Consider the following 26,307-nt stretch of genomic DNA (forward strand, 5'->3'; position numbering starts at 1 on the left):
CTGCCTTCAGCTCAGGTCATCATCCCGGAGCACAGGGATCGAGTCCTGCATCGGACTCCCAGCTCCACAGGGAGGCTACTTCTCCCTCTGACCTTCTCCACTCTCATGCTCTGTCTCTCTCTCAAATAAAATTAAAATTAAAAAAAAAAAAAAAGAAAGAAAGATAAATGACATATAAAATATCAGAGCGTTTAAAAGGAAGGAAAATATGACACATGCTATAACAGGGATGACCCTTGAAGACAGTAAATGAAATTAGTCAGTCACAAAAGGACAAATACCATATGATCCCCTCAAGGGAGGCGTTCAGAGTTCACAAGGGAAAGCAGACTGGTGGGCACCAGGGGCTGGAAGGCAGGGAAAGTGGAGAGTCATTATTTGATAAATGCACAGCTGGTTTCGCCAGATGAAGAATGGTCTGTGGGTGGACGGCAGTGATGGCTGCACGAGAATGTGCCTAATGAACCGCACACTTCAAAATGACTTGAATGGTAAAACAAAAAATTAAAATATTAAACGATATTCAATTTTTAAAAAGAAAACAAACATACATGACTACATGATAACACTCAGCATCTAGAGTAGTCAAATTCATACAAACAGAAAACAGAACGGTGGCTGTTGGGCTGGGGTGCGGGGGAAATGGGGAGTTAACTGGTACAGAATTTCAGTTTTGCAAGATCAAAAACTTCTGGATATTAGTTGTATAGCATATGAATATATTTCTTTAAAGATTTTATTTATTTATTTGGCAGACAGAGACCATGAGTAGGCAGAGAGGCAGGCAGAGAGAGGAGGAAGTAGGCTCCCTGGTGAGCAGAGAGCCCGATGCGGGGCTCGATCCCAGGACCCTGGGGTCATGACCTGAGCCAAAGGCAGAGGCTTTAGCCCACTGAGCCACCCAGGCACTCCAGCATATGAATATATTTAACACTAATGAGTTGTACACTTAGAAGTGGTTTAGATGACAAATTTTACCAAATGTAAAAAAATTACACACACATTCACGCTTCAAAGATGTCTGCCTGTTCAGAGTTCACTTGGGCAAGGGAAGTACACTTAGTTTACTGATAGTGTATCAGCTGCGTGTCTGATATAACATCCATGTTTCCCTCAAAAGAAAATTATTAATTATTCTTAATGAATGACAGAAGCTCTTGGGATTAATCAGTTCTGTACTAACTAAAAGATCAGAGCTAGTGTTCTTCTCATGTAATCTCTTAATCTAATTCTTTTTTTAAAGAGATTTTATTTATTTAACAGGGAGAGAGAAAGCATAAGCAGCAGGAGCGGCAGAGGGAGTGGGACAAGCAGGCTTCCGCTGAGCAGAGAGTCCAATGTGGGGCTCGATCCCAGGATCATGATCTGAGTCGAAGGTAGGCATGTAACTGACTGAGCACCCAGGTACCCCTCTTAATCTAATTCTTAGTGATGTTTTTAATTCCTACAAACTTAACTTACTCAAGAAAGTCACCAGGAAAAGTAATAGAGCTTTAAAAGAGAAGAGAATGTTATCAAGCCATTTTTGCCTCAAGCGACTTAAATGGTCAATTTTATAAAGAGCACTTTAATTTGTGAACCCAGCTGTCAACAAATTTGGCCTAAGTGCTGTACAGGGGTTATGCGGCAGGTCACAGAAGTCAGAGAAAGACAAATCCGTATGATTTCACTCTTATGTGGAATTTAAGAAACAAAACAGATGAACATAGAGGAAGGAAAGGAAAAATAAAAAAAGATAAAAACAGAGAGGGAGGCAAACCCTAAGAGACTCTTAACAGTAGGAAACTAATGGTTGCTGGAGGGCAGGAGGATGGGGGATGGAGTAACTGGGTGATGGGCGTTAAGGAGGGCACTTGACATAATGAGCACTGGGTGTTACATGCAACTGATGAATCACTAAATTCTACCCCTGAAACTAGTAATATACCATATGCTACTTTAATTGAATTTAAATTAAAAATAAAAAAATTTTACTTACTTGGTCAACTTGTGGCTTTTCATTGCTGTGAGAAATTCTCTAACAATCTCGGGACTCTGGTGCCTGCATGGTGTTTTTGATATATATTTCAATGTCTACCCAAAAAAAAAGAAAGAAAAAGTAAGCACAAGACAAAAAAACCCGAATGAGAAAAAAGAAAGACAACGGCTATAATTTAGTATTCTAAAATTTTATTTCAAAAATCTTCTATAAAAGGACCCATTACAGATTGGAGGATATTAAGGAGACATGGTAATTAAATACAAAACAGTATCCTTGAAAAGAAAAATTTCCTTAATGGAAAAACTGAGAAAATTTGAATAAAATCTATGTATAACTTTCTTAGTTTTGATAATTGTGCCATGGTTATATGAGACGTTAACATCAGGGAAAATGAAGAGAAGCGCACACGGGAACTCTCAGCACCACCTCTGTAACTCTTCTGTGAGACTACCGTTATCTCAAAATAAAAGGCTTTTACTTTTTTTTAAAAGAGGGAACCCCGGGCGCCTGGGTGGCTCAATGGGTTAAGCTGCTGCCTTCGGCCCAGGTCATGATCTCAGGGTCCTGGGATCGAGTCCCGCATCGGGCTCTCTGCTCGGCAGGGAGCCTGCTTCCCTCTCTCTCTCTGCCTGCCTCTCTGTTTACTTGTGATCTCTGTCTGTCAAATAAATAAATAAAATCTTAAAAAAAAAAAAAAGATTTAAAAAAAAAAAAAAAAAGAGGGAACCCCACCTAGACATAACTTGAAACGTAAACTAACCTCAAGACTCTAAGTTACAAGTCTCTCCCAAGTACAAGATCGGGCTGGTCTCAGACTCCTCCATAGCGATGACCAAAGCAGACTAAGTAATACCTACAGAACCTTGCAGAACGGAATCAAACCCATGAACTCCAAGTTCAGATGAGGTGTCACCACACATTAAGAACACTAGAAATATATTCTCAGGTATAAAAAGTCTCAAAACATTTACCACCACAATAACTGTCCTTAAGGCTCTATAAATTAAAAGAACTTAACAAATATGTAAAAGAGTGCCAGTGAGTTTAAAAATGATTTAAGCGTGTAATAAGAGTACCTGACAGCTTGAAATTTGGCTATAAAACTAATTACCAACAAACATTTCATTTTCTTTTTTAAGATTTTATTTATTTTTTTGACAGAGATCACAAGTAGGCAGAGATTCAGGCGGGGGTGGGGGAGGGGAGCAGATTCCCGGCAGAGCAGAGAGCCCGATGCGGGCCTTGATCCCAGGACCCTGAGACCATGATCTGAGCCAAGGCAGAGGCTTAACCCACTGAGCCACCCAAGCACCCCCATTTTCTTCTTTTAAAGAGATGAACACGGGGCGCGTGGGTGGCTCAGTGGGTTAAGCCGCTGCCTTCGGCTCAGGTCATGGTCTCAGGGTCCTGGGATCGAGTCCCGCATCGGGCTCTCTGCTCAGCAGGGAGCCTGCTTCCCTCTCTCTCTCTGCCTGCCTCTCTGACTAATTGTGATTTTTCTCTGTCAAATAAATAAATAGGGGCGCCTGGGTGGCTCAGTGGGTTAAGCCGCTGCCTTCGGCTCAGGTCATGATCTCAGGGTCCTGGGATCGAGTCCCACATCGGGCTCTCTGCTCTGCAGGGAGCCTGCTTCCTCCTCTCCCTCTCTCTGCCTGCATCTCTATCTGCTTGTGATCTCTGTCTGTCAAATAAATAAATAAAATCTTAAATAAATAAATAAATAAATAAATAAAATCTTTAAAAAAAATAAAATAAAATAAAGAGATGAACACTATACTGTAAAAGAACATGAGTGAATAAATGATAGATTTTTTTGAGAGAGAGAGTGAGCACATACACAAGCTCGGGGCAGGGGAGGAAGCAGATGCGAGAGGGAGAAAGAATCTTAGGCAGACTCCCTGCTGAGCATGAAGCCCGATGTGGGGCTTGATCGCATGACCCTGAGATCGTGACCTGAGCTGAAATCAAAAGTGGGATGCTTTACCGACTGATCTATCCAGACACCCCTGAATGATGGGATTTTAAACACATGATTAGATGAACAAAACTGGATGAGGAGGAATGATGACGAAAGTGCTGAACACCCTTTAATTTTCCTTAAAAGGGATTATACTCGCTTAAGCCAGGTTTAATGTGTCTTTGGAAAGATAAAGATAATTAAGGCTATATCCTTTGTAGCAACAAATCAGATTTGAAAGGAAATAGCAGAAAACATAAATTGTAAAAATAATTAGATAAAAAAATCAAACATCACATAAAACAAATATGGTTACTTAAACTTTTTTTTTTATATTTATTTATTTATTTATTTGACAGACAGAAATCACGAGCAGGCAGAGAGGCAGGCAGAGAGAGAAGGAAGCAGGCTCCCCACCGAGCAGAGAGCCCAATGCGGGGCTCGATCCCAAGACCCTGAGATCATGACCTGAGCTGAAGGCAGAGACCCCAAACCCACTGAGCCACCCACGTGCCCCAACTTCTTTAAGGATAAAGCATTAGGCTGGGAGAAAACATGGCAAAACGTCAACTAAGTGTTAAAACTGTAAATTATTTTTGCTTTCTTCTTTATACTTTTTGGTACTTTCTAAGTTTTTAACAGTAAAAAAACATTACTTTTTGTGTAATAAAGAATTTAGCTTTGCCGAAAGAGAAAGTTTGGCCTTTGTCCTCAGCTTCTGGGAGGCAATCTCTAGACTCTTGGAATGCTATATCAATGGAGTATCTTTGGAGGCCTTGGTCATACTGAATAGTCTTAAAAATGTGACTTAGGGTGGGGGCTTTGGGTCATGCAGTCTCAATGTACCTAGAGGCTGAGATGAACTACATAGGAAATCAATCTTCAATCATGCTTATATGATACAGCCCAAATAAAAATTTGGGACACCAAAGTTCAGCTGAGATTGCTGGTTAACAGTATTCTGTATGCATTGTTACACACCAATTTCAAGAGGAAAACATGCTCTGACTCCACATTAGAGGACAAAAGAAGCTCTAAGTTGGAATTTCTCTTAAAATCTGTCCCATATGCTTTCTCCCTTGGCCAATTTTAATTTGTAGTAAATGTAACTATGACTACAATAGTTTTCAATGAGTTCTGAGTACTTCCAGTGAATTGCTGAACCCAAGGGTGGTCTTAGGGATCCCTGACTTGCAAATGTTAGAACTGAGGGCAATCCTCTGACTATTCCCCCCAACTTTATCACTGGCTAAGCCTCACCATTGGCTAAACTCTTCGCACTTATACAAACAGAATAAAACTGGGTTATGGTAAAACTACTCAAATCAAGTAAGAGGTAGTCATGATTTGGTGGCTAGTCATCTGCAGAATAAACCGACCCCCCATGGTAGTTTGGGTGCCCCCCAGAAGCACAGGCTTACTTCATAGGTGATAGTGTTCAAGTTCTGTTGCCCAGAACTGTGTTTGTTCTTTCCACTTTCCTTCCGTTGCTCTTTCAGATCAGTTAGTAACTGGAACACCTAGAAAGTGATAAAATATTTTTATGAATAAATGTGAGAAATGTATTTCAAGGTCAATGATTTTGAAGAATAAATAGGACTGTGCCTCTTTTCCCTCACAAACCCTCCCCCTAACTCTTGTATTAGAGCAAATATGAGTCTGAGAAGCAGCTGACACTTTAAAAATGCTTTTGTCTAAGTTGAATAATCCAAATTCATTAGTTTATTGAAAATATTCCAAATGTTCCCTTTCAACATATACCGTATCACTGATCTCCTCTTATATTAAAAATATATTGAGTATTTGAAAGTAAATTTTCCTAAAATATGATCTCAATAGATACAAAGATTTTTCCAAAATTCAACACCAATTTATGATAAAAACTCTCAACAAACTGGGTTTAGAGGGAACACACCTCAATGTGTAAAGGCCATATATGACAAGCCCTCAGCTAACATCATACTGAACACTGAAAAGCTGAAAGCTTTTCCTATTAGACCAGGCCAAGACAAAGGTACCACTCTTACCCCTTTTCTTCAACATAGTACTAGAAGTCCTTGCCAGAGCAATTAGGCAAGAAAAGAAATAGAAGGCAGCCAAATTGTGGTAAAACTGTCACTATTTGCAGATGACATGATACTACCTATAGAAAACTCTAAAGACTCTACCAAAAAACTGAAATAATTATAAGAGAATTCAGTAAAATTACAGGATACAAAATCAATGTATAGAACACTCTATTGCATGTCAAATAATAATAGTGAACTATCAGAAAGAGAAATTAAGAAAACAACCCCATTTACCATTGCATCAAAAATAACAAAATACCTAGGAATCAATTTAACCAAGGAATGAAAGATCTATACACTGAGCAGGATAAGACACTGAAACTGAAGAAGACACAAATAAATGGAATGATATTCCATGCTCATGGATTAGAAGAATTAGTAATGTCCATACTACCCAAAGCAATCTACAGATTGCATGTAATCTCTATCAAAATTTCAATGGCATTCTTTACAGAAATAGAAGCAGCAATCCTAAAATTTTATGGAACAACAAAAGACCGTGAATAGTCAAAGCAATCCTGAGAATGAAGAGCAAAGCTGGAGGCATCATGCTTCCTGATTTCAAACTACATTACAAAGCCAAGAAATCAAAATGGTATTGTATTGACATAAAAAGACATAAATCAATGGAACAGAACAGAGTCCAGAAATAAACCCACACATATGTGTTTAGTTAATTTTGACAAAGGAGCCAAAAATACACAATGGAGAAAAGAGGGTCTCTTCAATAAATGGTGCTGGGAAAACTGGACCATTACCTTATACCACACATAAAAAATTAACTCAAAAATGAATTAAAGAACTGAACACAAGACCCGAAACCGTAAAGCTCCTAGAGGAAAACACAAGAGACAAGCTCCGTGACATTGGTTTTGGTGATGATTTTTTTTTAAACACCGAAAGGAAAGGCAACAAAAGCAAAAATTAAAAAGTGGGACTACATCAAACTAAAAGGCACAGCAAAGGAAACCAGCAAAATGAACAGACAACTTACTAGATGAGAGAAAATATTTACAAATCATCTATCTGATAAGAAGTTAATACTCAAAACATATGAAGAACTTACAAAACAACCAATCACATTAAAAAATGGGCAGAGCACCAAAACAGACTTTTTTCAAAAGACACACAGATGGCCAACAGACACATAAAAAGATGTTCAACATCAGTAATCATCAGGGAAATGCAAATCAAAACCGCAATGAGATTTGACTTCACAGCTGTTAAAACAGCTAACATCAAAAAGACAAGAAATAATGTGTCGGCAAGGAAGAGAAGAAAAGGAAACCCTTGTGCACTGTTGATGGGAATGTAAATTCATGCAACCACTATAGAAAGACATAATGGAGGGTCCTCAAAAGTTAAAAATAAAACCACTATATGATTCAGCAATTCCACCTCTGGGTATTTTATCAAAACAAAATAAAAACACTAACTCATACGTAAGACATATGCACCACCATGTTCAATGCAGCAATATTTACAATAGTCAAGATATGGAAACAACGTGGGTGTTCATCAACAGATGAATTTTAAAAAATGGTTTTTATATAAACAATGGAATATTATTTGGCCATAAAAAAGAATGAAACCTTGCTATTTGCAACATGGATGGATCTTAGGGTATTATGCTAAGTAAAATAAGCCAGACAGAGAAAGAAAAATATCTTACGATCTCACTTACATGAGGAATCTTAAAAAACAAAACAAAACCAAACGAGGGGGTGCCTGGGTGGCTCAGTTGGTTAAGCATGTAACTCCTGATTTCAGCTCAAGTCATGGTCTCAGGCTTGTGGGATCAAACCAGGGTTGGGTTCCATGGTCAGCACAAAGTTTGCTTGTCCCTCTCCCTCTGCCCCTCCACCTGCTAACAAGCATGTGCATTCTCTTTCAAATAGATACATACATACATACATAATAAAATCTTCACCACCCTCAAAAAAAAAAAAGCTCAGAGACATAGAGAACAGACTCATGGCTGCCAGAGGCAGGAGGCAGAGGGTGGACAAAATCAGTAAGGGAGTCACAAGGTACAAATTTCCAGTTATAAAATAAGTAAAGTATGAGGATATAACGTACAGCTCAGTGACTACAGTAAATCTGTACTGAATATGTGGAAGTTGTTAAGACAGGAAATCTTAAAAGTTCTTATCACAAGAAAAAAAAATCTGTATGGTAATGGGTGTTTACTAAACTTATTGTGGTAATTTCATAATGTACAAATACTGAATCATTTCATTGTATACCTGAAACTAATGTTATCTGTCAACTGTGCCTCAATTAAAATTTTTTTCCTACAAATAAGTTTTTTCTAAAAAGGGTCCTGTTTCACTAATATGAAAATCTAGTAAGTTTATTTCCAAAAAAGAAAAACTATGATGCAAGTGATAAATATAAGTTTTATGTTAAAAAAAAAAAAAAGAAGGGAAAAAAATTGCTACAGAACTTAAGAAGTAAACTTTCCCCACAAGGGAAAAACATGTATGTGTTAGTGCTGAGGAGGCTGGGTGGACAATATACCTTTCCTATTTTAGAGATTATGCCAGAGACCTAATAAAGTTGTAAGAATGGGCTCATAAACCATTACTAGATACAACAGAACCCCTCCCCTGTCTCTCACTATTTTTTCAGAAATACTATCATAAGATTAATGCAATGTTTCCCCAAAGGATAAAACCCCCAAACATTCAGCAGAATCCAAACTGGACAAGGAAGTTTCTAAAAGCCAATGGCTTGACTAACAACCATTTCCTTCCTGTAATTAGTAGCAACAATTTAAGGAAGGAGTATGACCAACTATGTTAATTCCAGTACTTTCTATTTTCTATATCACACAAGAGAGACTCAAATCTCCTAAAGTCTTCATGAATTTAGATTCCAGAAAATGAAAAATTGACAGTGAATGTATGAACGGTTCTTTATGTACCTGGAGTTAACCTATCAGAAGGCTTTGTGAATACCAAAAAAAACGAAGGCAAAATAGTAGACAGGCAAAAACAATGTTATTATCTCCCTTCTCACCAATTTCTTTCCTTTTTGCTTCTCTTTCTCCAAAAACCCAACCCTCACGCCCCCCAAATTCCAAATCTGCTAGTTCATACTAAATTTTTCAGAATGGTGCATCAACTAATCTGTCACTTTCAAAATGAAAGTGTTAATACTTATAAGATTATTATGAGGACTGAAATAATAACAAATAAAAGCATTTTATAGGTAAAGAGTAGTAATTAGGAAAGGCGTAAGTATTTTAATGGAAAACTTTGCAGGCAGAAACAGTTCTAAAATAGATGCTTCCATCCCATGAAGGCATATCAAATGAAGATCTAAAATACTTGGATTTGGGGAAGGCTGCCTACTGTAAACTGAAGTCTTCCCAGCTTCCCAGAATTACTACGTATAATTTCCCAAGCTTATAATTCCTAGGTCCACCAGATGGTGCCATCTGTCTTACTTTAAAGTTGAAAATCCAAATGAATTCAGTCATTTTAACTGAAACTAGTTCAATAATCTACAAAAGCAAAGGGCAAACTACCAGAGAGGAAAATTCAATAGTTTACTTCAGAACTATTTACCTCGTAGTTACTGAGCAGTGCAGAATTGGCATCCTTCCTGAAAAATAAAGTAAATTATCATCAGTCTGGGCTCAAATTCCTTTGTGAGAATTAAATATCTGTAAAATACTTCCCGTATCAAGATTGAGTAGTTCAGTTCAGGAATTTAGAGACTATAACCTAAAACTGAGAAATGTCCTAAGTCCTACTGGTTTAGCAGGCAATGGATAACTTCAGAGTAAACATCCCTCTCTACGGCATATATAATACATCATTTACTAAGAAGGTGATCAAAATACTATACTTATCCTTAATCTATGTAGGCAGAAGTTAAGAAAAGTCAGTCATCTGGGAGAAGTCGCTTAAAGGAAGAACAGGGGGCAAATCCAGAGAGTTAGGAAGGGGTGTCAACTGGAGAAACAACAGTGCTGTCTCATCCCACAGGCATGTCGTTTCCAGAGTACCATCTGCTCGCCTCAGTTACTGACAAGATACCTTGGGCAGGCAATGTACCCTCTGAATCACGAAAAATGGGATTATTAACACTAACATCACTACTGGGAATTTCAGCAGTGTCAAGAATCCTGCCAGAGATTCATAAGGTGTTCGTCTTCTCATCAATTCAACAGGTAAAGGTCACGTGTCAAGCAGTGGCCATTGTGCCTGCAATCGAGGCACAATGTCATCTTTCATGTATGAGTGAGCACAGCAATGTGACTTGTATTCAAGTATTATCAAGCCATTCTACAATACCACATCAGAAGTATTTACTGTTTTTAATAGTCTAGAGGCTGCACAGTGTGATAGTTATGAGCAGTTTTGAGAGCTTGTCTGGAGGTTCTAGCAGGGGACGCAGCTACTCGTATACCCTTGACCGAAGAACGGTCGTCTCCTCTATCGGGGAAGGTCGTCCTCTTCGACCGAGTGCGCAGCTTCGGGAGGGACGCACATGGAGCGGTGAGGGAGGAAGGGGACACCGGCCTAGCCAGCCAGATCAGCCGAATCAACCCTGGCGATCCATGGGGTGACAGATGTCGCAGCCAGATCGCCCTCACATCCTATGAGCAGTTTTGAAATCAGACAAATCTGGGTTCATATTCTAGCTCTGCCACTTAAAACGTCTGGGAGTTTTGGTGAGTTTATTAACCTCCCCAAGCTTCTCATTTAAAACAAAAACTGGGGGGTGGGGGGTGGCGCCTGGATGGCTCAGTGGGTTAAGCCTCTGCCTTCAGCTCAGGTCATGATCTCAGGGTCCTGGGATCAAGTCCGGCATCAGGTTCTCTGCTAGGCAGGGAGCCTGCTTCCTCCTCTCTCCCTGTCTCTGCCTACTTATGATCTCTGTCAAATAAATAAAATCTTAAAAAAAACCAAACACAACAAAAAACAAAAACTGGGGAGCAGAGTGGGAGACTGAGTTGCGGGAGCACTGCACGGATCCTGCTGCCACCATCCGGGAGTCTCCTGCCCGGCCCAGGGGAGCGAATTCCAAGCATCTCCTGCTATGGCTGCTCCTTGGAGCCAGGAGCAGGTAAGCTGAGTATGTGAAACCCTCTGGCCCTAGACCCGAGGCCCTCTTCCCATTTCCTGAACCACCATGACCCACTTCACCAAGGGCCCTTCTTGATATGCTCTCTGACAAGGTCAAGAGCAAGATCCCTTCCAAGCACATCCTCAGGCAGATCTCTGAAACTGGACAGAAGAGGTGATGGGCCTGAGCACCGGCAGCAACTTTCAGCATGGCTCAAAAGATGGCACCATCCTCCGTGAGCTCATAAACAAGTTGCCGGGCTCAGTGAAGAAGATTAATGAATCCTTGTTAAACTGGCCCCAGTTGGAGAATATCGGGAACTTTATTAAACCTACTCAGGCTTATGGCATGAAGCCACATGACATATTTGAAGCAAATGATCTTTTCGGGAATGGAAACATGACCCAGGTTCAGACTATGCTGGTGGCTCTGGCAGGTCTGGCTAAAACAAAAGGATTCCATACAACCAGTGACGCTGGAGTTATGTCTGATGAAAAGCAAGAAAGACATTTTGATGAAGGAAAGTTAAAAGCTGGCCAAAGTGTAGCTGGTTTGCAGACGGGAGCCAACAAATGTGCCAGCCAGGCGGGTACGACAGCCTATAGCACCAAGAGGCATCTTTATGATTCCAAAATGCACAACGACAGACCTTTTGACCAAACCACAATTAGTCTGCAGATGGGCACCAACAAAGGAGCCAGCCTCATGGGGATGTTAGCACCAGGTACCAGAAGAAACGTCTATGATCAGAAGCTAACATTACAAGCAGTGGACAACTCGACAATTTCTCTATAGACGGGAACCAACAAAGTTGCTTCCCAGAAGGGAATTCATATGTATGGGCCTGGGCGGCAAGTACATGATCGCAAACACTGTGCCACTCCCACAGAACCGGTCTTTCGCAATGGAAGCCAAGAAACACGAACAAAAGGATCTGAAATTAGTGACAGGGATTATCAGGCAGAACACCCAGATGAATATCATGGAGAGTACCAAGATGACCACCCCAGAGATTCCCAATATGGCAACCAAGGCGTTGATTATTAGACTGGCACAGAGGAGCTCAGCATTTAGTCCACTGTCTTTATTCAGTGAGAACCAAGCCAACCTTGAGTAGTTTTTATCTTGTCTCCCTAAAACACTATCATGCTTATTGTACCTAAAAGAAGTATTGCCTGACATTCCCCCCTTCCTTTTTCTGCGTCTTCCCCAAATAGCTGCCTTTTCGTGCTGTAACAGTTCAATCTTAGAGCAGAAGCAGTAACTCCCACAGGAAGTACAAGGAATACTGTGAACAGGGAGTACTCCTCATACAGCCAATTCTCTTATTAAAGACCTATACTTATTTTTTTAAGATTTTATTTGAGAGAGAGACAGAGACAAAGCACAAGCAGAGGGAGCAGAAGGCAATGGGAGAAGCAGACTCCCCGCTGAGCAGAGAGCCTGACTGACCCGAGTTGAAGGCAGAGGCTTAACTGACTGAGCCACCCAGTCTTACAATCTATTAATAAACTGGGATTTTGAAACAACAGGAGACTTTTTTTTTTTTTTAACAGTTTAGTATCTCTTTTCTATCTGGAGATAGAAATTGCTAAATCATTGCTAAATGAGATCTCTGCCAACTAAATTCACAATGCAGCATTTTAGAAATTTACATATCAATGTCTTAGTTTGCTGAATTTTTTTTAAAAGATTTTATTTATCTATTTGACAGATATCACAAGCAGGCAGAGAATCAGGCAGAGAGAGAGAGGAAGGGAAGCAGGCTCCCTGCTGAGCAGAGAGCCCACCCAAGACCCCGGGATAGTGACCTGAGCCGAAGGCAGAGGCTTTAAACCACTGAGCCACCCAGGCGCCCCTTAGTTTGCTAATTTTTTTTTTAAAGATTTTATTTATTTATTTGACAGACAGAGATCACAAGTAGGCAGAGAGGCAGGCAGAGAGAGAGAGAGAGAAGGAGGAAGCAGGCTCCCTGCTGAGCAGAGAGCCCGATGCGGGACTCGATCCCAGGACCCTGAGATCATGACCTGAGCCGAAGGCAGCGGCTTAACCCACTGAGCCACCCAGGCGCCCGTAGTTTGCTAATTTTTAAATAAAGTCCTGATCAGGGTGTATTCGTGACTACATGTGTGCTCATTCTCTTACCTAAACTGAAAGATCTTTACAGGGAGGTGTTTCTAAAGGCGCGTGTTCAAGATTGACCTGCGGACACTCAGGTCTGGGTGGTACATCCGTGCCAGCGTATCCACGTAGAGTTGGTCTGTGCTCTTCCACTGTTTATTTATTTATTTTTTTAATATTTATTTACCTGACAGAGAGAGATCACAAGTAGGCAGAGAGGCAGGCAGAGAGAGAGGAGGAAGCAGGCTCCCTGCTGAGCAGAGAGCCTGATGCGGGGCTTGATCCCAGGACCCTGAAATCATGACCTGAGCTGAAGGCAGAGGCTCAACCCACTGAGCCACCCAGGCACCCCTCCTCCACTGTTATTGCTACATTTCTTGGTGTAAACTTATCTCACTGTATTTTTTATAAGTAAGTATTTTGGCAACATTAAAAAAAAAATGGGGATAAAGTAGCACCTGTAAGTGTAGCCTGGATTCCAAGCCAGCTCCACTGATCAGAGCTCTGTAAATTCAGGCAAATTACCCAACCTCTCTGTACTTAGATTTCCTCATCCACGAAATGACAATTCGAGTACTAACCATGTACGATTATTTACAGGATTAAACTGAAAAATGTAAAGCACTGGAACACAGCAAATACTCAAAAATACCATCTTCTGTCACTACCCGTGTTATTACCATAACGTCTTCCTAGCTCATAAAGCTGTTGTGAAAATGAAATGAGACAACAAATTTTAAAACTGTAGCATTGTTCTTGGTACTTATTAAGATCTTCCTTAATGGAAGCCATTGTTTTTTAAAGATCTCACCTCACTGAATCCTCATTAAAAAAACCTGTGATGTAGGGGCTATTATTTTTCCTTCTTTGCAGATGATGAAACTGAAGCTCAGAGATTTACAAATTTGCCTCAGGTCATGCAGTAAGAAGCCTAACTGAAGTGGATGGTAACTACGGAACTGTGAAAAATGAGACTGGATTAGACAAATGGAAACCAATATTGCAGAATCCTAAAAATTCAGGAAGCACTCTGGACCTGACATACTGTATGATAAAGACGGCTGTTTCTTCCTAAACCAGGAGCAGGACTGTATGATGAAAATGCTGACACAAAATTTCAAAAACACGGGCCAAACAGATGAGTGATTTCCCTAAGCAATCAATAAAGCAAAACAAGCAGGTGGTGAACACAAGAATCTGACCTAGGCCTTTGGTCAGGAGCACAGGGACGTCAGCATTCTAATCTAACCAACACGTGAAGCTTACCAAACACTACAGACATTTAACAAATAGCTGGGATTTCATAAAAGTGCTGCTTTGCTCAATGACCACAACTGCACTGAGGTCACAAAGAAAATCACATTTAAAGGAATCTAAAACAGGAAGAACCATGCATAATTCGTGTCTATGATATGGTTCATTTAAAGGACAAATCAAACCACATGTCATCTCTGCCTACTTAATCAGGAAGTCAGTTCACAAGGCTTCTTCCTATCTTTGCTTGAAATCGAGTTAAAATTCCCTGTGTGCCCTAAAATACACTGTAACTAAGAAATCCCTTGTTAGAACAGACTGGAAAAATAACACAAATGTTATTTTTCCTCAAGGCTAAGGGATCCATCCCAGGTGCCATTGCTACAACTTCATTTCCAACTCAGAGCCTCTCCTTCATGCAGAATATTCTACGCCTTAGGAAAACCTGCCCTTGGCTATTCCAAGTTATGGCCCCACTACCCAAGCCAATACTGTTAATGCAAGAATTCAAAGAACACCTAGAACCAGGATAAAAAGGAGAGATGCTCTCTTGCACGTGGGTCTTTTTTTCTTTTTAAAGATTTTATTTATTTGACAGAGAGAGAGAGATCACAAGTAGGCAGAGGCAGGCAGAGAGAGAGAGAGAGGGAAGCAGGCTCCCTGCCGAGCAGAGAGCCCGATGTGGGGCTCAATCCCAGGACCCTGAGATCATGACCTGAGCCAAAGGCAGAGGCTTCAACCCACTGAGCCACCCAGGCGCCCCACTTGCACATGTGTCTTAATGAACCTGTGTTTGGGGGCCAGGAGAACAATGGATATTTAAACAAGTACCCCATCTTGGAGATTCTGGCTGGCAGAGGCTGATTTATTCATTTATTCTTTTATTAGGAAGATAAATAAAAATTTTTTTTCTCAGTAAATACTAATGGAATAAATGCCAATATAGGCTAGGCTTTCCTTTATTTAATAAAATGCCAGGGCGCCTGGGTGGCTCAGAGGTTTAAGCCTCTGCCTTCGGCTCAGGTCATGATCTCAGGGTCCTGGGATGGAGCCCCACATGGGGCTCTCTGCTCAGCAGGAAGCCTGCCCTTCCCCCCCCCCCGCCTACCTCTCTGTCTACTTGTGATCTCTCTCTCTCTGTCAAATAAAAAAATAAAATCTTTAAAAAATAATAATAATAAAATTTAAAAAAAATTTTTAAAAAATGCCAACAGGCATAAGATCTACCTTTGATGAAATGAACTATGGTCATTTCAGTTCCTAAATGAACTGTGCATATCAAGAAAAGTTTTTAAGACAGCGTTTTATCCTACTATAACCACCACTAAGTGGCAGGTTGGTGGGAACAGAAAATGGTAAGACCAGACAGATACCAACTTAATCAAGTTATCTCACTGAACAGCAGTGATGATGATGGGAGGCACTGAGAAAGACACATCCCTTATAGCAATCCTGTTAAAGAACATCTAATTTGAATCTAGCCATAAGGACATAACCAGACAAACCCAAGAAGAGGAACATAGTTCAAAACAACACGTTTAGATTCTTCAGATATCAATGTCATTTGTAACAATGTCAATGTCACAAAAACAGGCAAGGAAACTTGTTTTTAGAATAAAGGAGATTAGGGACGCCTGGGTGGCTCAGTTGGTTGGACAACTGCCTTCGGCTCAGGTCATGATCCCGGAGTCCCGGGATCGAGTCCCGCATCGGGCTCCCAGCTCCATGGGGAGTCTGCTTCTCCCTCTGACCTTCTCCTCGCTCGTGCTCTCACTGTCTCTCTCTCAAATAAATAAATAAATAAATAAATAAATAAATAAATAAAAAAGAATAAAGGCGATTAAAAAACTATGACAACCAAAACTTGGACGACAACTAAAAATATGATTCTTAAAGCTTGATTGAAAACTACAAAAAAAAAAAAAAACATTCTTGACTGGATTCTGAATCGGTGGTTAAAAAAAAAATCTAGCTGGGGCACCGAGGTGGCTCAGTTAAGGGGCTACCTTTGGCTCAGGTCATGATCCCAGGGTCCTAGGATCAAGCCCTGTGTGGGGGCTCCCTGCTAGGTGAGGAGTCTGTTTCTCCCTCTCCTTCTGTCCTTCCCTGTTTGTGCTCTATGAATAAATAAAGATCTTTTTAAAAAATTAGCTAAAATGACACTGGACAATGGGAGAGATTTTGTATTTTAATAATATTGGTACACCAGTGCTAAATTCCCTAGGTGTGACAATGGTACTGCAGTTAAGTCCATTTTTAAGACTGGGTAAAATGACATGGTATCTACAACTCTGAAATGATTCAGTAGAGAGAGAGTGTGTGTGTGTGGAGAGAGAGAGAGAAAGAATGTAGACCTGTGGAGAGACAGAATGTGGACATGTGTAAGAGAGGTAAGTAATGCAAATGAATCAAAATGGTAACAAATAGTGACTCTAAATACAGGATAGGAAGGTCCCTGTGGTGCTCTTTTTGCAACTGTTCTATGGGTTTGGAATTTTTCAAGCTAGAAAGTTAAGAAAAATGGAAATGTAAAACTAAAGAATTCCATAAGGTTAAAAAAGACATTAATATAACCTATAATTGAAGACATAAAATGCATTTTCCTCCAGTGTTTTTTCAGTGTGACTAGAATCCGCCAATTTTGCATTTACAAGCTGTTGTTCCTACTCAGCAGAAACTGTCTGCTCTGTACACAGCTTGCACTTTTGTGTAATACATTCACAAGCATTCAGACTTCTAGAAACCGCCCACCTACACAAAACTTTGTATTTTCCTAAAGGACTTAGACTAGTACTGATTTTAATTACAGGTGTTTAAAGCAAATATTCCAAATGAATTTTAAGATTGTTTGAATCTACATTTACAGGCAGGCAGTCATTTAATTTCCTTAAGTAATAAATTAGCTGACTGAAGTTGACCTGCTATTTTAAATGCAACCTGTAAATTTTGCTTAAATTGCAGAGTCAATTTAAGGGACGTAAACAACTACTTTGGAAAACTGAATTTTGAATAAACAGAGCAAAATTATCTACTGGCAGATTTTCTTCAGAAACACACATACACATGCAAACAGCACCTTTAATTGCCACACAGTTAACTCACGCACATAAAGACGAAGAGAACTGCTCAAATTCTCCTATGTTCAACCTCTATTATTGATTCAAGTCATGTTCTGAAAAACTAAACTCAAGTACAAAAAAATAGGCAGATTTCAAAGTCAACAAACTTAATCTGTACCATCCTCCTGAGAGCTAGCAAACGAGTACCCTCTTTCCAGTCTTACTACTGAACTGTTGTAGGACCCATGAGCTAACTTCTCTACCTCTCAGTGTTTCCAGCTATAAAATGAAGGAAATTCTTACAATGATTTCAAAAAGATGATACAGAAGACAATCTGTTTTCCCTAACTTTGTACATTAAGTTCAACAATAAAAAAGTGAACACAGGGATGTCTGGGTGGGTCAGTTAGTTAAGCATCTGCTGTCAGCTCAGGTTATGATCCCAAGGTCCAGGGATCAAGTTCTGCATCAGGCTCCCTGCCCAGTAGGAAGCCTGCTTCTCTCTCTCCCTCTGCCTGCTGCTACCCCTGCTTGTGTTCTCTCTTTCTCTCTGTCAAATAAATAATTTTTTAAAAAAATACATAAAAGAATTTTTAGAAAGAGTGTATACAGAGCTTTCCAGGTATATCAATAACCCAAGCATTAGACAAAATTAGCCAAAGGGAAAATACCTTATATGTACACAAATACTTAACTTTCCTACAAATATTCTGTATACTTTCGCATGAGGAAAATGCTTCCAAATGACCACCAAAAAGTTTTTATTTTTTAAATTCTACCAATCAAATAAAGCAAAAATATTCCTCACCTTTAAAAAATTTCTAGCATATGTCTACATGTATTATTTGCTCAATAGATATTTATTCAGTGATTGAAGGAAAGAAATGTAGTAAAAACTCAGAGAAGTTTTCCTTTTATTCCTCCTTCTTCCAGGATCTAGGAATGCCTGAAAAAGGCACAATATGTTTGTTCTCCCAGAGAAACAGAGCTCTGCCGAAGACCCTAAGGACCACACTGCTAGGGACCACATCTCATGCTGGAGGCCAGTAAGGAACTAAGTTTGGCCTCCAGACTTTTCCATCCCAGGGGTCCTTCTACTCGCAAATCACATCCCTACAGAAACCTCACTTTCCCATAAATTGCTAGCTGCAAAATTCCTGATTGGCTTCGGTTAAGTTTCTGACTCCTTGGGAGAAACGGACTGCTATTGGAGAAAATCTCTTGATTCAAACCATTTCACTTAAGAAAATGAGAGAATCTAAGGAAACTAGCTAATTCAATTATACTTTTAATTTGTTAAATTAATTAAGTATTGTTATATTACTTCATTCAACAACTATCTGCTGAAAATCTAATGTGTGCCAAATGTAGCTGCTAAGCCCCGGCCTTCATGGGGCTTTTTCATGAGGGAGACAAAACACTAAACAAGTAAACATGCATCTATTATTACAACTAATAATTATTCGAAGGAAAAGTAAATCATTGTGTTATAATAAGAGACAAGAGAAGGACTTATTTTGGACTGATGGAAAAGGAAAAGCAATACTCAACCTGAGCTACCAAAAAGATAAACAAAACCCAAAAATAAATAAACAAAAAAGCCAAATAAATAAATAATCAAAAAGATAAATAGGGAGCGGGACTGAGAAAAAGTATACCAGGCAGAGGGTCCCCTGGACCTTGAAAGGTTACAGAAACCACCTGCCAGTGGAAAATGTGTGTGTATGGGAGGTGGGAGTAGCAGCTCGAGAGTCAGTGAGGTTATACAAGGTCATACAGGTGCTAGCAAGGAATGTGGATGTTTCTTAGTACAACATAAAGTCAATGAAGAGTTTTATAGAGGGAGAGGAGTTTTATCCAATTAATATATTTTTAAAGACTTTATTTATTTACTTCTCAGAGAGAGAGAGAGAGGCAGAGACAGAGGGAGTGCACACACAAGCAGCTGGAACGGCAGGCAGAGGGAGAAACAGGCTCTTCGCTGAGCAGAGAGCCCGATGCGGGACTCAATCCCAGGACCCTGAGATCATGACCTGAGCCAAAGGCAGACACTTAACTGACTGAGCCACCCCAGCGTCACAGATCCAATTAATATTTTAGGATCACTCTGGCTGCTGATTGGAAAACAGAATGGAGGGGGCACAAGAGTGGAAGCCAAAGGCTACTGGCTAACCTGGACCAGAGAGGACAGACTCCAGACTGAGCAACGGAGATGGTGAAAAGTAACTGCACATAAAATATACTCAAGGTGAAGATGACTGGACTGGCTGATGGACTGGATTAGGGGTGAGGAAGAGGTCCAGATTTCTGGACTAAGCAACTGGACGGATGACGAGAGAAAAGGGCTAGAAATACGCTTTTGGGAGTTATCAGCGAATAGATGGGTAAAATGACCAAGGGAGAGTTTGGAGAAAAAGGGTCCCAGCTCTGAGCTCTAGGACACCTCCACATTTAGAAGCCAAGCAAGGGAGGAAGGGCAAACCAGGAAAGGAGACTCAGAAGTAATCCTTGACGTAGGGGGGAATGCAAACAGCATGTCACAAAGCCAGGAGTTTCTAGAGGTCTTCTGCTAAGTATAGTTGACACCCAGATTTCTGCATCCCCTGCTGCTAAGAGATCAAGAAGGCTGAGGCAGAAAATCAGCCTTGGAATTTGACAAGACGGAGGGCTCAGATAATAACACAAAACCCGTTTCTGTAGACTGGTAGGGATGGAAGCCCAGCCGAATGATTGAGAATGAGGGGATCAAGGACACCTCCAAACAGTCTTGTTGTAAAGGGAAGCAAAAGTGGAGCCGTAAGTGGACCTGAACGTGCGGACAGGGGAAGAACAATTGGTTAATAATAGCTTGGGCCAGAGTGATCTGAATGCTTCCCAAGAAGCAAACTACACCGCATTAAAGGGCCACAGAGGGTCTGCTCAGTGGGCCAGCGCTCTTCCGGAACCAGGGAGGCAACATCAGAGCGAGCCCCGGACGGAAAGGTTCTGCGTCACGACGCTTTCACTTCAGTTACACACACGCACTGGGTTTCTCTGAAATCGGCAAAACAGCATGGCCGAGGACCGTTCAACAGGTGAAAGAACACAAAGGGCAACAGTAAACAACCCCCGCCGAAGGGAGCACGGTACGGTCACGCCCGCGGGTTCACGCGGGCCGCGGGAGGACCTGCCGGCGGAGCAGCTGCGGGGACTTCCACGCGCCGGACGACACGCGAGCAGCACCCGCGCCTTCTGCTCCCGCGCCCTCGCTCCAGGCTCAAGCACTTCCTTCTCCCCGAAGACCTGCCCAGCCCACTCGGGGAGCAGCTCCTCGGAGTCAGGGCTCCCCGCGGCCAGCCAAGCCCTAGCCCGGCACCGGGCCATCTCTTCGGCAGGTGCTGCCAGGGCGGACGCGGGGCTGTCCAGCTTCTAAGTCCCCGCTGGACCCGGGCCGAGCTCGCCACGGTGACCCACAACACCAGGAAATGAATGAGGGCGCGAGCAGGCACAGGAAAGGCCGCAGGTCAAGTGGCGCCGGGGCCACGCGCGCCAGGCACGGGGTGGGCGCAGGGACGAAGGCTCCGGGGGCGGAGCGAGAACCCCTTTCCTCCCCGTGTCCCGCCCCAAGCCTTTTCCCCGAGCCCCGTACACCGTGCCGCCCCACGCCCGCGTCCCTCGGCTGCCCTCGGCCCAGCAGGCCCCGCTGCGGGCGTCTGCGCACGGCCGGGAACGCGCCCGCGACGACTTACACTTCCATGACGACCCCGCGTCGTCGCTGGCGGACGCACAGCCTCCTGCCGAGCCGCCTCCGCGCCCGCCGCCCGCGTCGCTCACCCCGCCGCCGGGTCTGCGCGCCGCGGGGCACGCCGGGAACGCCGCGGGGCACGCCGGGATCGCCGCGGGGTACGTCGGGACAGGCCGCGCTGCACGCCGGGATCCTGGCGGACCCGGCGAGTACTTCCGCGCGGTTAGCGGCTGGCCGCGGCGCCCGGGCTGGGTTTAGGGCGATTGATCGCACGCAGGCCAACGGCGCTCGTGCTTGCGCGGTCGGCGTGACGTCAGATACGAACCAGCTAGTTTCCAGAGGGACGGTCGGGTTACCGGCCTCCGCGGCGTTAGGGTCGCACGGTCGGGGGGTGCTGACGGCGGGGGCGAGGCGGCCCGTCCCCCGACTTCGGTGTCGCGCGCGCGGCGGGCCCCGTTTCTGACACCCGGTGACGTGGTCGCGCGCGCTCCGCTTCGTACGTGGTTCATCCTCGGAGGACGCGTCCCGAGACGAGGGAGCAGCGAGGCCGTCCGCGTCCCCGTCCCCGTCCCCGTTCCCGGGAGCTCGGCGGCGCGCGGACCCGACCTTCCCGCGCCCCCGGGGTTTGCCGGAGGGAGGACCGGACGCGTGGAGCCGGGCGTGCGGCGCGTGTTTTGGGGGAGGATCCTGCGGCCGCGCCGGGAGCTGCTGTTGCGGGGCTGCCGCGTGCGGGAGGGGGAGCCGCCCGGCCCGCTGTGAGGTGGCGGCCGAGGACGGCGGCTGCCCGTCCCCTTCGCAGGTGTGCGGCGCGTCTGAACGTCCTTCCCTCGAGACTTTACCTGTTCGTCTGCAGGGAAGCGACGGGCGGGGCAGAAGCGGGGCCTGCCCGGGGCGCGGGCGCTGGAGCCACGCGGCGGCCCCGCGGAGGTTTCACGGACGGGAAGCAGATGCCGAGACGTCGGCGCTACCAGTGTCTGGACGACAAGTCAGTGTCTCGTTCTTCTTCCCTCGCGGCTGTGTCGGTAACGTTTGCGGAGTCCGTTCCCCCGCCGGCGCTTGCTGAGGGCGGCGTGACCGCGGCATGACGGTCCAGCGGCGCGGGCTGCCGGCGGTGCCCGGGAGCGGCTGCGTTCACCTGCGGCACGTCCTCGGAGTGATGACCGTGGGACGCGACCAGACCGCTCCTGACCACAGCTCCCCGGACGTCAACCGCGAGTCCGCCCGGCAGCCTTCGTGACGAGCCGGCGCGCGGTGATGCTCCGCAGACGTTACCGACCGTGGCGGCGCAGCGAGGACGCCCCGGCGGATCCTGTTGTTCCTCCGATCGTTCTGCTGAGGGAACCGGGCTGGACGTGCGGTGGTTACTATTGACCCGCGGCCGGTCATCCTGGGACTTGCCCAGGAGGGGTTCACGCTCGGGCAGCTTGAGCAAGCGTAGGGACGTATTACATTGTTAACCGTGACTGATGATGGGTTTGTAAAACGTGTCGTAGGAATGGGACACTGACAGAACGTGGATGACCCTCAGATACATGCCAAGTGAAAGAAGCCAGACACGGAGGACCACATCCCCTGTGACTCCATTCTGTGAAACATCCCCACACGGAAGGCCACATTTCCATATGATTCCTTTCCGTGACGCATCCCGACACAAAAGACCACATCCTATATGATTCCATTCTATGAAACATCCAGGACAAGCAAGTCTACACAGACGGGTGAATTAGTGGTTGCTTAGGGGTGGGAGAGGGACAGGGAGGGCAGCTGATGGACACAGAATTTATTTGGGGGCATATGAAAATGTTCTAAAATTAGATTGTAATGGTTGCCCATCCCTGGAAAATACCAAAAATGCTGAATTATATACCTTAAATGAGAAAACAGTATGGTCTCTGAATTAAGTATCAATGAAGCTGTTAATTTTTTTTTTTAACTGGTGTTTGTGGGGATTAGATTGGAAGAGAAATGACATAAATTTTTAGCATTTAACTTTGCACATTCAGAATTTTAAAAATGTTTTTCAATGCACATGTTATTTTTAATTACAAAAAATATTTTAAAGACAACAAATTTGGGGATGCCTGGGTAGCTCCCTAGGTTAAGCATCTGCCTTTTGCTCGGGTCTTGATCCCAGGGCCCTGGGATTGAGTTCCGCACTGGGCTCCTTGCTCAGTGGGGAGCCTGCTTCTACCTCTGCGTGCTGGCCCGCTCTCTCTCACACACAAATAAATAAAGTCTTAAAAAAAAAAAAAAGAAAGAAAGAAAAAAGAAACTAAATTGGGGCACCTGGGTGACTCAGTTGGCTGAACATTGACTCTTGCTTTTGGCTCAGGTCATGATCTCAGGGTCATGAGCTCAAGCCCTGCATCTGGTTCTGTGCTCACATGGAGTCTGCTTGAGATTCTTCCTGCCTCAAGCATGCATGTGTGTGTGCTCTCTAATTCTCTCTCTAAAATTAATAAAGTCTTTTTTAAAAACCCAAACAACTGGGTGCCTGGGTGGTTTAGTTGGTTACGTGACTTCCTTCAGCTCAGGTCATGATCCTGGAGTGCTAGAATCAAGTCCCACATCGGGCTTCCCACTTTGCAGGGAGTCTGCTTCTCCCTCTGACCTCTTTCATCTCATGCTGGCCCGTGTGCGCGCATGCTCTCTCTCTCTCATCCTCTCTCTCAAATAAATAAAATCTTTAAAAAATAAAATAAAAACCCAAGCAACTAATTTATTTTTTTAAATCTGCAAATAAAATGCTACCCTGGACCCAGCTGGCCTAATTTATGTAGAAGGTCTCTATCCCTCCTATGAGAACAGCAGGCCCCACAAAAAAAGCATTAAAGATGTTCATTGTGTTAGTCACTCAGCAAACATGTAGTGATGGCCCATTTGGTGGTGATGGCACGCATGTGAGTAATAATGCACGTCCTACTTGGCGGCCTAGTTGGAGAACCAGCTCTGGACATCAACAGCTGCTGCACACGGTGTTTAGACACAGTGAAGCAGAGATGAGAATGACTAATGAGGTGGAGAGGCGTCCCAAAGCCAGGGCTGTTTGAGCTGGTTGTGGGGAGGAGCACCCAAGGCCAAGGTTTCTGGGATGGGCTTCCACAGAAGAGAACCTAGTGCCTGTCTGGGGGCCCATGAAAAAGTAGCTAAGCTCCAGGTTCTCCAAAGGAGGCTACCCTTGGACTGGGGGCCATATGCAGTCATCCTGCCCATCCTCTAAGGGTAGCCAAATAGGAGTGAAGCCCTTTCTCACAAGGGAAGTCTCCCCAAAAGGACCCTCTGTAATGAGATAATCCAGCCAGCAGAACTGGGCTAATCAATAGCTGAAACTCCTGCCTGACCTGTCCCTACTTAGGGCCTTCCTACAGCTTTCCTAATTTGAGGCTGCATAATGAGGCTTTGTTCTTTGCCACCCAAAGCATACAAACTTAGAGGTTTGTTTCCCCCACCCCAAAATCTGTTTTGTTTTGTTTTGTTCTAATGCAGAGCTTATCTACTATGTACAAAGGCCCAGAGCAGGAGCAAACCATATACCTCTTCCATGTAGAAATGTCCTTTTGAATACAGAGCTATTAGTTATAGCGCTCAGAAGAACACTGGCAAAAACTTTTGAAGGTGTAAGTAGAAACTGAAGCCTTTGAAGTGGTTAAGTCACCCAGGGAGAATCTAGAATATTGAGATTTACTTGGTGCTTACCATATGCCAGGCAGTTGATCTCAGCTCTTCACAGGGGTGTGCTTATCCCAAGATTCCAATGAGGAGGTGTCCACGCACTGCGTTAGCATGGTCTCACATACTGCTCTCAGAGTTTGCAGAGGTAAGCACGCGATTGGCCCATTTCACAGCAAAGTGAAGCTCAGAGAGGAGTTACAAAGGATCAGAGCCAGGATGCTCTCTCTTCTCTGGCCAACTCCCAACATGCACATGCACCAGCATTAACCCAACCTTTCCTCTCAGTTCTAGGGCATACCAACATCAGGGATGCCTCCCTGTTCTGCACTACACCCTTGTGATGCACCAAAGTAGAAAATGTAGGGGGAACAAGCCAGGCAAGGCTTTCATTCTTCTGAAGAAGCTAAATCCTGTGCAGCACTCAGGGCTCTGCTGAAATGGCTGCTGTCCATTGTCTGAAGATCCTGGACCCTTGAGCTGTCAATGGGGATGGACACACAAGGTTTACCTCTGGTCAAGGCCCTGATGGAAATGTCAGCAAAATCGAGTAAGGTTGTGATCTCATTATTAGCATCCCAGGAGCAGGAATTGTAAACCCTTGGTGACCTCCAGTCATGGGCTGTGTTCCTGGGCACCCACAGGAATGAGGCTCTCATTCCTGTGGTGGGTTGCAGATATGGGTTCTGAGGCCAGAGAGACGGTTAAATCCAGCACCCACCTTACTGAGTCAGTGTGTTTCAAGTGGCAAGCATAAAGAGAAACATGAACTATTATCTTCCCATACATCCAAAGCAAGGAAATAAGATTTTGGATGAAGAAAGTGTTAAGAACTTGGTGACAGATGGATGTCATCTAGTTCTCCTCATTGCAGGTACAAAGTCTATCTTCTTGGAAAAATCAAGAAGCCTTTCATTACCCACCTTACCTAGGGACAGTTGACATGAGTTGAGTGAAAGGCTTCTAGTGAGTAAGAGAATTTTACATGACAGAACAGGACTTGGAGGGTGGGGTGGGACTATGTGGTCAGCCCCATTTGGGGGCATTTTCCTGGATTCTTTCCATATGGGAGGCAGAAAAACATCCCCAAAGATGTCCACACCCCAATTCTCCAGAACCCGTGGATATGTTGCTATATATGCCCAAAGGGACTTTCCAGATGTGACTAAGGTTACGGACCTAATGATGGCAAGATTACCCTGAATCATTTTAAAGGGCCCAATGTAAACACATGGGACCTTCAAAGAGCAGAATCTTTCCCACCTGAGTTAGAGAGAGATGAAACCATGGAGGAAGAGTCAGACACATGCAACTTTCCTGGTTTTGAAGGTGGAGGAAGGGGCCATGAGCCAAGGAATATAGGCAGTCTCTAGAAACCAGAAAAGGCAAATAAA

General features: G+C 43.7%; 1 protein-coding gene and 1 pseudogene across 2 annotated transcripts in view; one reads left to right on the top strand and one right to left on the bottom strand.

Annotated features, from left to right (window-relative positions):
* LOC122895280 (CGRP receptor component) overlaps positions 1 to 21,329 on the bottom strand; it is a 43,222-nt gene extending 21,893 nt beyond the window's left edge. For both annotated transcript variants that reach the window (XM_044232569.1, XM_044232568.1), the window contains exons 1-4: positions 21,249 to 21,329; positions 9,580 to 9,616; positions 5,360 to 5,458; positions 1,979 to 2,073 (exon numbers count right to left, since the gene is read on the bottom strand). In XM_044232569.1, coding sequence (XP_044088504.1) covers positions 1,979 to 2,073; positions 5,360 to 5,458; positions 9,580 to 9,616; positions 21,249 to 21,256 — 239 coding nt within the window. In that variant the 5' untranslated portion in view covers positions 21,257 to 21,329. The remainder of the gene's footprint in view (positions 1 to 1,978; positions 2,074 to 5,359; positions 5,459 to 9,579; positions 9,617 to 21,248) is intronic.
* Positions 11,060 to 12,133, top strand: LOC122895708 (annotated as a pseudogene).
* Positions 21,330 to 26,307: the final 4,978 nt, after the last annotated feature.

Source organism: Neovison vison, chromosome 14 (assembly GCF_020171115.1).
Source record: "Neovison vison isolate M4711 chromosome 14, ASM_NN_V1, whole genome shotgun sequence".
Taxonomy (NCBI): Eukaryota; Metazoa; Chordata; class Mammalia; order Carnivora; family Mustelidae; genus Neogale; species Neogale vison.